Below are 15183 nucleotides of genomic sequence, written 5' to 3'. Positions count from 1 at the left end.
TCCTGCCCCCCCCCTCGCCCCTCTCCCCCCCCCCCCCCCCCAACCACCCCCCCCTGTCCGTTGCCACACGATCACGATCACCCGCCACCCACCGCCACACCTCACCCACCCACCCCCCTCACCCCCCTCACCCCACCCCCACCATGTCCCGTCCACATGTCCCATCTTCCCCACTTGCCAAGAGAGCGTTTTCACTCATTGGCTCTGGAACAGTCCGCCCTGCTGAAGCGCCTGCTCTGGCCGAGTTGGTCAAGGCCAATGCGCGTATTGCCCGACTGCAAGACGAGGTGGTGCTGAGGAGGAGGGAGGCTGATACTGCCATGCATGAAGCGAAAAAGGCTCGGGCAACCATTGAGGAGCTGAATTTGTTGCTGGATAGAGAACGAAGGTTGAGGAGGGAGGATGAAGCTGCTCTCGGCCTCACCCGCTCTCCAGACAACCACGACGCCCGCGCCGGCGCACGCGGTACTCCTCGTCGAGCGGGTGCTGCTGATCGTCCTTCCTCAGGCAGGTCTGTTCGGCGCACCTCTCATGCTACGGATCAGGCCTCCACGCTGGGTGGATCGGATGCTGGTGACGACGCCACCACGTCGCAACTCGGCACCGTCGACTTGAGCCATCTGGGCAAGAAGCACAAGCCGACAACTCGCCACGCACGGAGCATCGAGTCGATGCGCAAGCTCATCTCGTCGTTGAAGTTCCAGGTCGAGTTTGCCAATGTCAAGGCCAACGACCGCGACGCGCTCGCCAAGCAGCTCAAGCTCGAGCGCGGCGAGTTCCTCCGTGAGCGCCGCATCTTCACCGCACGCTACTCCAAGCTTGAGGACAAGCTCAACAAAGCGCTTGCCGAGCGCGAGGACGTGCTTCTCCAGCTCATGTCTGCGCGGAACGCCCTCGCCTTTAAGGAGGCCGAGATGGCGACTCTCCGTGCAGACGTCGAGCAGGAGAAGAAGGCGTGGCGGACAGAGCTCGGCCGCATGAAGGCCACTCTTGTCAACGACAACCAGATCAAGGAGATCATCTACTCGCGAAACCTCGAGCGCGAGATGAACCGCGGCTCGCTCCTCTCCTCGCAGCGCCCGTCGACCTCGGTCGAGACTGCCATCGTCCTCTCGCGCTGGATGACTAAGGATGTCCGCGGCGGCACCGGTGGCCCGACCGACGGCGACGGCGAGCTCTCCACCCTCGAGCTCGCTCTCCAGCGCATTCAAGAGGTGACCGGCGAGCAGAACCTCGATCTTGCCCTCGCCCAGTTTGTCAACGTCGACGACTCCAACAAGGACCTTGTCTCCCGCCTCCACACCGCCCAGCAGGACCTGGCCGCTGCCAAGGAGGCCAACACCCAGCTCCAGCGCCAGCTCGAACGTCACTCGTCGGCTTACGACTCGTCCTCGCTCAAGAAAATCTCCCGCATCGAGAACAAGGTCCACATTCTCGAGTCGGAAAAGTCCTCGCTCGCCGCACAGGCCTCGTCCTACCGCAAGCTCTTCCTCTCGCTCCGAGCCGCGCTCTTCTCCATGTGCAAGTCTGCCAACGCCATCGACGACTCGATCGCCTCGTCCAAGGACGACATCACAGAGGCGAACATTATGATGTTTGTCGGCCTCCTCGACGAGCGCCTCACAAACCTGCTCAACCGCCGCGCTCCCACTGTCATCCAGACCGCCCTCGGCGAGACCGTCACTCTCGGCGCGCAGAACAACGTCATCTCAGAGGCTGCTCGTGCCTGGTTTGACGCCTCCTCCCACGCCACGCGTGACGAGTTTTGGGAGAACGCAGAGCGCATCCTCCACCATCACCTCGATGATGACGACGACGACTACGATGACGACAACCTCGAACAGGGCCTCCACGCCGCCTCGGCTGCTGCTGCCGCCGCTGCTGCTGCTGCCTCCACCTCGCCCTCGTCCTCACCCACCACTGCAGAGCCGGTCCCCATCGCGGTCACCTCGCCGCCGTCGTCGCCGGTGGAAGGCTCGTCCTCGCCGCCACCCGACGACTCTACTCTGTCTCCGCCAGCCGCCACGCCTGACGACGCTGCGTCGCAGGCCGCCGCCGCTCGCCGCGCCATCCTCGAATCGACGCCTTCGTCGCTCGAGCTTCGCAAGAAAATGCGCCGCTCGCCGTCCCAGCGCAACATGCACTCGATGCGTGTCCCGGGCCGCACGCCCTCGGTTGCCTTTGCCCATCCATCGTCCTCCTCCCGTGCCATCACCGCCTCGCCCGACACCTTTGCTGCCTTAACCAAAGGCAAGGGCAAGTCACCGTCGGCCTCGCTCGCCACCGCCCTCCGCCGCGCTCGAAAAAACGACCGCGCAAAGGCCGCCGCCCGCCGCCGCGCCGTCGCCGCAGCCGACTCCCCGGCCGTCCAACTTTCAAGTGCATCCGAGCCGCTCACCAAACCAGACGCCTCGGATCGCTCAGACTCGGTCGCCTCGCGCTCACGCTCCAGCTCGCGTGCAGACGACGACGACAACCTGCCCGACGCTGCCGCACTTGACGCCTCTGACCAGGTCCTGACCCGCGGCATGCTTCGCAAAAAGGCCGAGCGCGATCTCCAACGCGTCCTTCACGGCAAGCGCAAGCCCAGTGCGCCGCAACGCGCTGCCTCGCTCGCCCCCGGCCCACCGCCGTCGTCGTCACGCCGCCGCGCTCAGTCCACCACCATCCACATGTAGCGCACATCTACCCATCTTGCCTTGTCGATTGTTTGACCCACTCGACACGGCCAGGACAGTATATGCTGCGCCACGACCTCGAGCGACTCCCCCCACACAGCTGACAGCCGGGGGACATTAGGGAGTTATATTCCGATAAAAAAAATTAGCCCCCCCCCACCCCCCCAACAAATCCACCTCCACCGGGACATCCCCCCCGGTTCGTCGGTTGGCTCGGGCGGCAGTTACTCGCCGCCCTCGCCCCAGGACCTTCCCAGCGACAGTGAGAACAGCAGCAAACGTATCAGCCAAGCACCAGGCCAAGCACTCCTCCCGCCAAGCCCCACCCACCACCACTACCCCACCACCACCCACCACTACCCACTACTGCCTGCCCCCCCCCCCCCCCCCCCCTTTGCGGCTGACCGAGCTACGAGAGTGTACCAGCCTGGCACCATGTCGTCAGCTCTGCCAACACGACTCCAAGGTCCGCTACGAAGTCGCCCGCAAGGTCCTTCCACCGCCGAGACGGAGCACCAAGCGTGGCGGATCGCCTGCTCCTTCCTCTCAAAGCGCTTCTGGTGGTGGCGGCGCTGGCGGTGGCTTGGCATCGCCGACAAAGGCAAGGCAAGCACAGCCTGTAGAGACCGTGACTCCAAGCACGTCGACGAGCTCGACCGGCGGCGCTGATGACGACGGGAAGAAGGGCAAGAAGAGCAAGAAGAAGGAGAAGAAGAAGAAGGAGAAGAAAAAGGCCAAGGCCAAGGGTAAGGGCAAGGACGAATCAGCCGATGGTGCGGTCACGGCAGCATCGCCCGCAACCCCGCCGTTGCGCTCGGCCAAGTCGTCCATCTTGGCCCGCCTGCCCGACAAGGCCATCCGGGTCCAGGTTGCGCGCAATGGCTCGCTGAGCAAAGTGGTGGCGCTTGCAGTCACTTCGCTTGACGAGCTTCTCCGCGAGGCGACGGTGAAGCTCGAGATGGAGCGGGCCGCGTTCAAGATTTTCAACGCCAAGGGCGAGGCTGTGGCCGACGTCCGGAGCCTGGCCACTGACGAGCTGGTCTTCTGCTCGATGGGCGAGGCGTGGCGGAGTCCCGACGAGACCGGTATCCGCGCCACGCCGGCCGTCAAGGTCAGCGAGCGGCTCATTCCCGAGTCGTCGGCCCGGGTTGTTGTCTTCCGCAACGGCATCCACCACCTCGGTGCACACCTTGCCGGCCGTTCTGTGGCCGATATCCTCGCCCAAGCGACGGTCAAGCTTGACATGGCCCCGCGCGCCAAGCGGCTGTTCATTGCCGACGGCCGTGAGGTCGTTGACTCACTCGACGACGAGGCTGCCGCAGCCGAGCCGGCTGCGCTCGTTCCCTCGCCGGAGCTAGTTGCCGTCAACCCGGTCCCGCATGAGGGCCGTGCTCCTACCCCATCACGCCGCCGCTCAGCATCGCCCACCAAGCGCCGCCGCGCCCCGCCGCCCGGTTCGCCCTCGGCGCCGCCCATGGAGTGCATGCCTGTTCGCGAAAAGCCCGAGGCTGGCCAGTATTTTGTCGACAGCTCTGACGAGGCCAAGGCCATTGCGTCGGCCACCAAGGTGGTTCTCTCGTCGCTCCTCAAGAACGAGCATGTGTGGGCGACGTCCGGCGGGCCGTTCCATGACTTCCGCGACCCCGAGCCCATCAAGCCGGCTGTGCGCCCCATCGCCAGCGATCACCGCTTGCTGCGCAAACCCAAGCGCCACTTTTACGCCCACCAGAACGGCTTTGCCATCGGCCGCGGCACCGAAGTCCGCGTCGTCGGCGCCGACTTTGACGAAGTCATCGAGCTCGCTACGCTCAAGCTCGAGCTGGCAACTCCCGGCAAGCGCATCTTTCTCGCCGGCGGCGTCGAGATCATCCCCTCGCTCGAGGCGCTGCCCAAGGACAAGCGCGAGGTTGTCCGTCGTCGCTGGGACCGCCGCGCTGCACGCTCGTCGCTCGGTGTCGCCGCCGAGCAGCAAGAGGAACTAAGCGATACTAGCAGCGCCAGTGCGGACTCCCCCGAGTACGTAGGAAGAGGCCGACGGGGCGGTCGAGGCCGACGGGGCCGACAACGCCATCGATGACGCCAATGCTGCAAAGATCTCAAAGTCCAAATCAAAGTCCAAGTCCAAGTCCAAGTCCAAGGGCAAGGGCAAGGGCAAGGGCAAGGGCAAGGGCAAGGCCAAGTCCAAGTCCAAGTCCAAGGGCAAGGGCAAATCCAAGGCCAAGTCCAAGTCCAAGTCCAAGTCGCAATCACTGTCGCAGTCCCAGTCGCAGTCTCACGCCGCCAACGTCCCTCGCGTCGACGACGCATCATCAGGCACACCGTCGCCGCCGAGCAGCTCGCGATCATGCGGCGCTGACGACGCAGACAAAGCAGACGCCGGCAACAGACCAGGGCACGAGTCTGGCTCCGCTTCCGACACGTCCGACGACGAGGTTCGTTTTGTGCTTTTCGATGACGTCCCGCTCGGCTCACACATCTGGGTCTCTCAGGGCGAGCCGTACCGCGACCCGAAGCGTCGCGGCATCATGTCGACGGTGCGGCGGATGGATGACGACCACATCCTCGCGCAGCACAAGCACATGCGGCGGCTGGTTGTCCTCAAGAATGGCGAGCGGCTGTTCCGTGAAGGCGTCCGGGTTGTTGGCGAAAAGGTCGAGGAGATCCTGTACTCTACCCAGCACAAGATCACTCTACACGGCCTCGCCTCGCGCCTGTTTGTCGAGGACGGCCGCGAGGTGGTTGACCGCCTTGTTCCCGGCGCCGCGCGCCCGGCCCGGGTCCCGGACGCCGCACACCTTGAGGAGATCCTCGCCGGCCGCAGTCCAGCCTCTCCAGACAAAGCACCTGCCGACGCCGGGTCCGAGCCCGGTGCCGACGGCGAGCCCAACTCCGCCGCTGCCTCGGCGCGACTCCAGAAGGGCAGGGGCAAGGACGGTAAGCGGCGCCGCGAAAAAACATCGGGCCTCATCCGGCCCAAGGCCACCGTCAAGACCGTCGAGCGAGTCAAGGACGTCGACATCTTCCTCTCGCCCGACTTTACCGTCATGGACCGAGTCGGCCCGCCGACCTCGTGTGTCGCGCTCGCCGACCTCGAGTCCGAGGCCGTCGCTTGGGTCTCGTGCGGCGAGACCTTTGTCCCACTCATGCAGTCGTTCCGAGAGAAGAGCTCCACCATTGTGCGCCTCCCGTCCGACCATCGCCTTGTCCGCAAGGCCAAGACAAGAGTCTGTGTCTTCCGCAACGAGGGCCTCACCCGCGGCTCGGGCCGGCTCATCGTCGGCGGCTCCATCAAGGAGCTCCTCGACGAGGCCTCGGCCAAGCTCGAGCTCGCATACCCAGCTCGCTATCTTTTTGACGAGGACGGCAAGCTCCTGCTCACCATGGACGACATCGAGAAGGACTCCAAGGTATACGCCTCGCCTGTCCGCGAGTTCCGCGCCGGCGGCGCTCGCTCGTCGTCAAGTAAGTCGCCCTCGCGCAAATCGCTCCCGCGGAGCGCCACCGTCGTCTCCACCGCCGACTCGGCAATCGACGACGACGCGAGCTCGCGTCCGCCCTCGGCCGCTGCCCCGCCATCTCCCCATCCCGCCTCGACTCGCCTCGACTCGCCGACCTCGACCTCGCCGGCATCGCCCCTCGCCTCGCCCACCACCGCCGCCGCCGCTGCCGCCAACGTCGCCCTCACCGACTACGGCAGTCCGCGCGAGTAGCTCCCCCCCGCAAACCTCTGGACAATACACAATCCCCGCTCCACATTGCACGCCACCACTTGACTCCCACTTCTCTGCTGATCATGATTCGGTGGCTCGCCCGCTTACCCCGCCTCCGTACCCAGCCGCATCCCCTCGTCTGCCTTTCATCCGCTTCGACCTCGGTCACCATTTCGTCGGCGACGGTCGCCTCGTCGCATCCGGCGCTCCCTCCGCAGCTCCGCGACGTGCCGCTCAAGATAACGTACACCGTGACCGGCAACCCCGATCCTCGTGCCCCGGTGGTCTATGTTGCACCTTCGATGTCGGCCCCGCCACACCCCTCCGCTCCTGAGCCATGCGCCGCACACGCCCCCCATCCGTGGCCAGGATCGGGCTGGTGGTCGCATGTCGTCCACCCAGGCCCGTCCGCCGGCATCGACACCTCGATCTTCCGTGTCATCTCGGCCGCTCCGCTCGGCTCACCCTTTGGCTCGACAGCTCCAAACGCTTGGCCTCCTCCCGACGCTGAGCCGTCGGCGGCCCAGCCCAGCAAGGCGAGTGCCGACCGCGAGCTGCTGGCGTCCGAGTTCCCCGTCATCACGCCTGGCGGACAGGCAGCGGCCGTCCACGCCCTCCTCACCGAGCCGGAGCTCGGCCTTGCGCCGCAGGGCCTGCATGCGCTTGTGGGCGGATCTATGGGCGGCATGCTTGTCCTGGCCTACGCCGCCCTCTTCCCCTCGGCCTACCGCAGGGCGGTGGCCCTCGCCACCACCGGCGAGACCTCGCCGGCCACGGTCGCGCTGCGGTCGGTCCAACGGACGGTCCTTGGCGCGGCGCTAGCCTCGGGCGAGGCAAACGCGGTGAGTGCAGCTATGCGGGCAGTGAGGATGATGGGTATGGTCGGCTACAGGTCGCGGGCAGAGTTTGATGAGCGCTTTGCCTGGCGCCCAGTCTCGGCTACCGCACATCCCTCGCAGCCGCCGGTCTTCGAGGTCGAGGACTACCTCTCCCATCACGCCGACAAGTTTGTAGCTCAAGCGTATGATCCAAAGTGCTACCTGGCACTCTCGCAGTGCATGGATCTGATGTCGCTGCCGGCGCTGATGGGCGTGGCCGAGGAGGGTTCGGGGCCGCGGGCCAGGGCTCGGTCCATGGCCGCCGCCCTCGGCCACATCCCGCCCTCCAAGCAGTTTCTCCTCCTGGCCTACGCCACAGACTTTCTCATCCCGCCGTCCGAGCTTGAGCGGGTGGCGGTTGCTCTGGGATCGGCTGGCACCCCGGTCCACTTTGAGACGCTCGATGCCGTCTTTGGCCACGACGCGTTCATCATCCCCTCCGAGGGCCCTGCACTCAACGTCCGCCTACGGACCTTCCTCGCGCCATCCGGTGGCGTGCATGGCGTCCGCGAGCTGGTCAAGGCACAGACCCACTAGCGCTCGTCATGCTTGGCTGCTGTAAAACGTGTGTCATTTACTATCCGCGCGCATCTACGCCTCCACTAGTCCGCGCTGCTGAGTGTGCTGCAGGACCATGACGTTCTCGCGGAGCTCCGAAGTCTGCGACTTGAGCTTCTTGACCTCCATCGAGAGCTTTGAGTTCTCGCGGACAAGCTGCGAGAGGTCGTCACGGCCCTGGACAATGCGTCGCTCCTTCTCGGCGACGATCTTGTCCTTGGCGGCGAGCTTCTTCTCAAGCTCGCGCCCGCGGGCCTCGGCCCGCTTCTGCTCCTTCTCTGCCTTCTTGGCCCGCTTCTGCTGCGCAAGCTTGTCGGCCTTGAGTGAGGCCACGCTCGCCTCAAGGCTCTCGATCTTGGCCTCCAGCCGCTTGACCGAGCCTGCAAGCGCGGACCGGCCGAGGCCAGCCGCGCGCTCGACCCGTGCGTTGAGGTCGCGGTTCTGGCGCGCAGTCTCCATGCGCGCCTTCTCCAGTGCAGCGTTCGACGCGTCGAGCGCCGTGAGCTCGACATGGAGCGTCTCGACCTGCGCTTCCAGGTCCACCCGCGCCGCCTCGGCTGCCTCGGCAGCGTCCTCGGCCTCGGCTACCTTGCCGCGGAGCGTGTCGACCTCGGTCTCGAGGTCGACCGCCATCGAATGCAGCTCAGAGAGCGCCGCACGCTCCGCCGCCAGCTCGTGCTGCAGAAGGCTCATCTGGTCAGCCCGTGACTCGAGCGCCGCCGTCGTGTCGGCCGCGGTCTTGCGCGCAGACTCGAGCTGCCCAAGCGCGTCCTCCCTGGCGCCCTCGGCTCCGCGCGCCGCCTCGTTCGCCTTGGCTGCAGCCTCTTCCGCGAGCTGCAGCGAGGCAGCGAGGATCTTGGCCTCGCTCTCGGCCTTGTTCGCCGCCTTGGTCGCTGTCGCCGCCAGCGTCTCGGCGCGGGTTGCCGCCAGCCGGGTGTCTTCGAGCTCAATGACAGCCGCGCGGAGCTCCGACTCGAGCGAGAGCGCCCGCGCTTCCGCCGCGTCCAGCCGCTCGTTGGCGATCCGCGCGTCCTTGGACGCCCGGCTCCGCTCCTCGTCGAGGTCTTCCAGCAGCTCCTCAATCCGATCATCGAGCGCCGCCTGCTCGGCCTCCCACTTGGCCTCCAGCTCGTCCTTGGTCGACGCCCACGCCAGCCGCTCAGTCTCCTCCTCGGCCAGCCGCTCAGCGAGCGCGTCGCGCTCCTGCGCCACCAGCGCCGCCCGCTCGGTCACCTCGTCCACCGACGCCGCCAACTCGTCGTACTCGTCCTGCAACGCCTCGAGCTCGGTCTGCAGTCGTGCACCCGAGAGCTGCGCCGCCGCCGCCTCGCGCTCGGCATTCTCGGCCCGCGACGCCAGGTCGTTGACCTGAAGCATCAGCGCCCGCTTGTCCGCCACCGTGTTGTCGAGCATCGTCCGCGAAGACACGGCCTCGTTCGTCAGCTCCTTGTTGCGCATGCGAAGTTCGCGGAGCGCCACCTCGCTCCGCGAGACCTCCTTCTTGAGCGTCTCAATCTTGGCCCGCGCCGCCTTGAGCTCCGAGCTTGACCGCTCGACCTGCTTCGAGAGAATGGTGGCTCCGTTGCGAGCCTCGTCGAGTCCTTCGCGGAGCTCGTCGGCCTGCGCTCGCGCCTCGCGCTTTGCCTTGGCCACAACCTCGATCTGCGCCGCAGCCTCAGCCTCGAGCTTCTTGCGCTCGGCGGCGAGCTCCAGAATATGCTCGCGCCGCAGCTCGTCCAGCATCTCCTCCACCCGCGAGCCGGAGTCAGCCTCCTCGCAGAGTCGCGCAATCTCTTCCTCGGCCGCCCGCCGCGCCGCAAGCTCCTTGGTCTTGGCCTGCACCTCAACGGCCAGCGCGTCGCGCAAGTCCTCAAGCTGGTTCTCCAGCGCAGTCTTGGACGACTCGACAGACCGCTTTGTCCGCGAGAGCACCTCGTACCGGGCCTTGAGCTCATTGAGCTCGGTCACCAGCGACGCCTTCTGTCGCTCGGCCACCTTGACCGCCTTGGCCTTGGCCGTCGCCTCGGCCTGCAGCGCTGCAGTCTCGGCCGCAGCCTTGGTCGCCGCCTTGCTCGCCGCGCGCGCCTTGGCCTCGGCAGCCGCCTGCGCATCGCGCGCTGCCTTGCTTGCACTCTCAGCCTTACTCACTGACTTTTGCAGCATGTTGGCCGAGCCTTCCTGCGACGAGACCACAAGCTGCAGCCGCGCGTGCTGCGCCTTGGCGTCGCGGAGCTGCGACGCGAGTTCGACCTCCTTCGAGTTGTCGCGCTGCGCCAGCTCGGCCTGCAGCTCGGCAATCTTGCCCTGCAGCTCGGTCCGCGACGACTCGACCTTGGCCCGCTCTTCGCGCGCGTCGTCGAGCTCCTCCTTCACCTGGTTGATCTCCTCCTGCAGCAGCCGCTTCGACCGCTCCACCGACTCGGTGATGGCAATCTGCTCGTCGAGCTCGCCATTGGCGTCCTTGAGCGCCGCCTGTGCGTCCTTGCGTGCCCGCACCTGCTCCGCCGTCGCATCGCGGGCAGCCTTGAGCTGGCTCTCCAGCTCGGCAATCTGCGTCTGTGCTCCCTTGAGCTCGACCTGCGCAGCCACCGCCCGCTCCTCGGCCGCATCCGCTGACGCGCGGAGCGATCGGAGCTCGGCCTCGAGCGCCGTGCGCAACTCGGTCGCCGACGCCAGCGAGCTCTGTGCCGTGAGCAGCGCGTCCTCGGCCTCGTCAGCCTTGGTCTTGAGCGTCCGCCGCGCGCGTTCCGCCGCCATCACCTTGCGCTGCTCGTCATCGAGCTGCTCGCGGAGAATGTCGAGCTCCTTGTTGATGCCCTCGATGATAGCCTCCTGCTGTGCCACCAGCGCCGAGCTCGACGCCGCGCTCGAGCCCTTGAGCATCGCAATGTCCTCCAGCAGCTGCATGTTCTCCTCGCGCAGCGCAGCCGCCTCGGTCTCTTCCTCGTCGGCCCGGGCCTCGGCGTCAAACACAGACTCCTCTGCCGCGTGAAGTGCAGCCTCGAGCTCGGCATACGCCGCAGCAGCATCGGCGATCTGGCTCTTGTACAGCTCGATGTCGGCCTGAAGCGACGATGTCAGCCGGTTGTTCTCCGACGCAGCAACTGTGTCGAGCGCGAGCTTCTCACGAGTCGTGCCGAGCGCAGCGGAGGCCTCTGCGGCCGCTGCCCGTGCCGCGTCGCGCTCGCGCGACAGCGCCTCGGCCGCCTCCTTGGCGGCGCCAGCTCGCGGCGGAGGCCCGAGACCGAGCTCGTTGCCGTCGACGACGCCACCATCAGCTCTTGCAGCTCGGCCTTGGTCTCCGAGTGCGCCCGCTTCTCGGCATCGAGCGCAGCTTCGGCGACGGCCTTGTCGGTCAGCGCGTCCTCGAGCTGTTCGCGAGTCTGCTCCAGCGAGATCTGCCACCGCTTAGCCTTGCGGGCGACAATGGCCTCGGTGTGCGCGTCGGCGTCGGTGGCGGCGGCGCGCGCCGCGTCGAGCTCGGCGCGTACGCCTTCGAGCTCGGCGCGGAGCCCGTCGACCAGTGCCTCCTCCTCGGCAAGCTCGACCACAAGCACCGCCTTGGCGTTCTCGGCCGCCGCTGCATCGTTGAGAGCGTCGCGGGTCTCGGCCCGCGCACTGTCAATCTCGGCAGAGAGCGCCTCGATCTGGTCCTGCGCGGCGTCGAGCCGGCGGAGCGTCGCGTCGTGGGCAAGCTTGAGGTTGTTGATCTTGAGCGTGGCGTTGGTGTCGCCGGACCCGGCACCGGCACCGACACGGGCCCGGGCCGGAGCAGCCGACTCGGCGGCCGGCGCGCTGGCCTTGGCGGCGCGGGCCTCACGCGCCGCCTTGGACGCAGCACGCTTGGAGCGGGCGGCGTCCGAGGCAGCTGCAGTGGCAGCCGCCTGGACCTCGGCCAGCTCCTTCTTGAGCTTCTTGGTCGTCTTTTCGGCGTCAAGCGCCTTGCGGGTGGCGAGCGCGAGATCATCCTGCGCCTCACTAAGCTCGGCGAGGAGCGACTTGTTCTTGGCGTCGGCGGTCGCCAGCGACGACTTGGCGCCATCAAGCTGGGCAGCGAGGTCGGCAGCTTGGGTCTCCAACAAGAGCTTGGCCTGCTCCATGGCGAGTTTGGCCGACGACTCGGCGGTCAGCTGCGACTCGAGCGAAGAGACCTGGGTGGCGAGCGCGGCGCGCGCCGAGTCGGCCGACGACAGCTTGGTGGCTGTGTCGTCGAGGTCGGCTTCGAGCTTGGCGATGAGCGCGTTGGCATCGCGGAGCTTGGCACGGAGCGTGTCGATCTCGGCCGAGGCCTCAGTCGAGGCTGCCGACGAGCGGGCGGCGTCGGCCTTGGCCTTCTCGAGGCGAGCCGAGAGCTCACGGAGAGCAGTGTCGTGCTTGCGGGCAACGGCGTCGGCGGCGGCAGTAGCAGCCTTGTTGGCGGCGTCCACGTCGGCCTTGGCCTGGGCGCGTAGCTGCTGCTCGAGGGCGAGAGCATCGGCGGCGGCCTGGTCACGGGCACGGCTGGCATCGTCGGCGGCGCGGGCTGCGGCGTCCTTGGCGGCAGCGATCTTGGCGGCAGCGTCGTCGCGGGCGAGCTGGAGCTGGGCGGCGGCGGCGGCGCGGTCGGTGGCGCGGGCGTCGACAAGCTGCGCGTTCTTGTGCGAGAGATCCTCAAGCTGGGCCTCGTAGTTGTCGCGGAGCGCATCCTTCTCGCGCTTGAACTTTTCGCGGGCGTCGTCGAGCTTGATGGCGGCGTCGGCGAGCTCAGCGGAGAGCGTCTGCGCCTTGGCCTCCGAGTCCTTCAGCTTGCGCTCGGCCTCCTTGACGGCGGCCTCCTTCTCGGCCATCTCGGCCTCGATGTCCTGGTGCTTAAGCATGGGCCGGATCTTGGCAAAGAGCTGCCACCAGCCCCAGTCGCGGGCCTTGATGAACGAGCGAATCGACTGCTGGACAAGGGCCGTGGCGCGAGATGTGGTGAGGGTGATCTGGTACTGCTTGCGGGCGAGGTGGCCGCGGATGACACCCTGGATCTTGACAAGCATCTTGGAGAGGATGCGGTCGCGGAGCTCCTCGAGCTCAGGCAGGCGGCCAGCCTTGAAGAAGACCTTGGTGTGACCGATACGGTACTGCGAGGCCTCCATGCCGACGTGCTCAATGATGATGGTGCATGCCTTCTTCGAGTCGAGCATCGAGTCGGGGACCTTGCCCGGGGCGAGGATCTTGTAGCGGTCGCGGAACTCGGCAAAGGGCACGCGGTTGGGGAAGCCCTTGCGGCAGATGCGGATGCCCTCGAGCACCCCGTTGCACCGCAGCTGGTCGAGCACCATGTGGGCATCGATGTGACCCGGACGCTTCTCTTCGTTGGGCTTGATGCAGCGGATAAAGTGCGGCGTGGTGGAGCGGAGGGTGGTCATGAGGGCAAGGAGCTGCGACTTGTGGTTGGCAGCAATGGTGGGCCGGGCACGCGCCTTCTTGCCGCGCTTGACTGAGCGTGCGCCCTCGCGGTCGGGATGAAGGTCGGCAAAAAGGTCGCCCACAAACTCGATGGACGAGTCCTGCATGACAACAGTGATGGGGTCGTCGAGCTTGTCGCGGTTCTTCTCCAGCCACTCGTCGGCCGAGTACTCGACAGTGCCAGCGTAGTGGGCGACTGAAAACTTGGTCTTGGAGAACTTGGGGACGGCAAACGGGACAGCGCCCGAGAGGTTGGCCACGAGCTTCTCGACAAAGGTCTCGTCACTCGCCTTGGGGAAGGTGCACTCCTCGTTGAGGAGCGCAAGAATGCCGACGGGCGACGACGACGACTCGATTAGCTCGATGGTCGGCTCGAGGTCGAGGCCAAAGTCGACCATGTCCCACTCGATGCCCTCGCGGAGGTACTCTTCCTGCTCGAGCTTGAACATGTGGTTGTTGAAGAGCTGCTGCAGCTTCTCGTTGGTGTAGTTGATGCAGAGCTGCTCGAGCGAGTTGACCTCAAAGATCTCAAAGCCGGAAATGTCGAGGACACCGATAAAAAGCTCGCGTTTGTGGCGGTTGAGGAGCGAGACGTTGATGCGGTCGACGATCCAGGCAAAGAGCCGGTCGTAAAGCGACTTGGCGAGAGCCTCGACGACATGCATAGCCTGGGCGGCAGTCCGCGACTTGTTGACCCACTCGAGGCCGGCCTTGAGGCGCGGCTTGAGGATGGCCTTGGCAAGCGCGCCGGCCGGGAGGCCCAGGAGCTCCGACGCCGTGTCGAGGGCGGCGCGGCAGGCGTCATCGGCCTGCGCATCCTCGGAGCGCCGCGACTCGGTAAAGGTGGCGTTGCCAAGGTGCATGATGGCGGCCGCGACGCGGTAGGTGAGGAGCACCTGCTCGCGCGAGACGCCCATGGTCTCCCACGCCGCCTCGAGAATGCGGTACTCGGCGGCGTCGTCCATGCCCTCCACATGGGCGTAGTCGGCCGAGAGCCAGCGGAAGTCGTTCACCGACTGCATCTTGAGCGTGTCGAGGAGCTCGGCGTCGCCCGAGGCCAGGAGCTGGTAAAAGATGTGGTAGTTGCGCTCGTTTTCGGCCTGGAAGACCACGCGGGACTTTTCCAGCAGATACGAGGTGATGGTGCCGCCGGCAATGAGCCCGTCTTTGGTAAACTGGATTTCGACAAACTTGCCAAAACGCGACGAGTTGTCGTTGCGGATGGTCTTGGCGTTGCCAAACGCCTCTAGAATGGGGTTGGCCTGGACGAGCTGCTCCTCGAGCTCTCCTCGCGAGCCGTCTGCCGTCTGCCGCCCGGCAATGAACGCTAGGTACTGGATGACCTTTTGGTGTTGACCGTCTTGCCTGCACCAGACTCGCCGGTGATGAGCATCGACTGGTTCTTGTGCTCGCCCATCATGGCCCGGTACGCCTCGTCCGCGACCGCAAAGACGTGCGGCTCCATCTCCTCGCGCCGCTTGCCCTTGTACGCCTGCACCACGTCGGGCGTGTAGATCGGGAGCAGCTTGTACGGGTTGATCACCACGCAGAACAGGCCCGAGTACGTGTAGATCGAGTCGGACGCGTACCGCTCCTTGAGGTTGTGCAGGACGGTGGCCTCGGAGAGGTGGCCCAGCTGCGCGTTGTCCGGCACCCGTGAAAACCGGTGCCCATTCGCCGCAAACACCTCGTCCGCTCCGAGCTCCTTCTCCTGGCCGAGGACGTTGACCTTTGCCACGCTCGCGCTCTTCAGCCCGCTCACCTCTTTGGGTTCGATCAGGTCCGCTAGCACGTAACCGCTCGTTGCGTCAGGCACCCACACCCGCGCAGCGGACTCTTCAGCCTCTTCGGCATCCTTGTTCTTCTTGGTCCTGGACCGACGCGATGACATCTATCAACCACAAGCAGCGCGCGGGGGGGAGGGGG

General features: G+C 66.3%; 3 protein-coding genes across 4 annotated transcripts in view; 1 reads left to right on the top strand and 2 right to left on the bottom strand.

Annotated features, from left to right (window-relative positions):
• Positions 1-158, bottom strand: part of AMSG_09071 (uncharacterized protein) — a gene marked incomplete at its 5' end in the record, with an annotated part of 4582 nt that extends 4424 nt beyond the window's left edge. The window contains one exon of the mRNA XM_013899547.1: positions 143-158. Coding sequence (XP_013755001.1) covers positions 143-158 — 16 coding nt within the window. The remainder of the gene's footprint in view (positions 1-142) is intronic.
• Positions 159-402: 244 nt separating this feature from the next.
• Positions 403-7803, top strand: AMSG_09070 (the record flags this gene model as incomplete). 2 transcript variants are annotated; one of them, XM_013899545.1, is made up of 6 exons in its annotated part: positions 403-495; positions 546-2656; positions 3318-4678; positions 4707-4852; positions 4895-6352; positions 6514-7803. In XM_013899545.1, the coding sequence occupies 6 exons, from the start codon at positions 403-405 to the stop codon at positions 7801-7803; spliced, it is 6459 nt and encodes a 2152-aa protein (XP_013754999.1). The 2 variants fall into 2 exon arrangements, with proteins under 2 accessions (XP_013754999.1, XP_013755000.1); XM_013899546.1 differs by having other exon boundaries at positions 4707-6352.
• Positions 7804-7823: 20 nt separating this feature from the next.
• On the bottom strand, positions 7824-15149 carry AMSG_09069 (Myh9 protein). Its single transcript, XM_013899544.1, has one exon. The coding sequence runs from the start codon at positions 14277-14279 to the stop codon at positions 10902-10904; it is 3378 nt and encodes a 1125-aa protein (XP_013754998.1). The 5' UTR covers positions 14280-15149; the 3' UTR covers positions 7824-10901.
• Between the last annotated feature and the right edge of the window lie 34 nt (positions 15150-15183).

Source organism: Thecamonas trahens, assembly GCF_000142905.1.
Source record: "Thecamonas trahens ATCC 50062 unplaced genomic scaffold supercont1.44, whole genome shotgun sequence".
Lineage (NCBI taxonomy): Eukaryota > Apusomonadida > Apusomonadidae > Thecamonas > Thecamonas trahens.
This window is presented reverse-complemented; position numbering and strand designations above follow the sequence as displayed.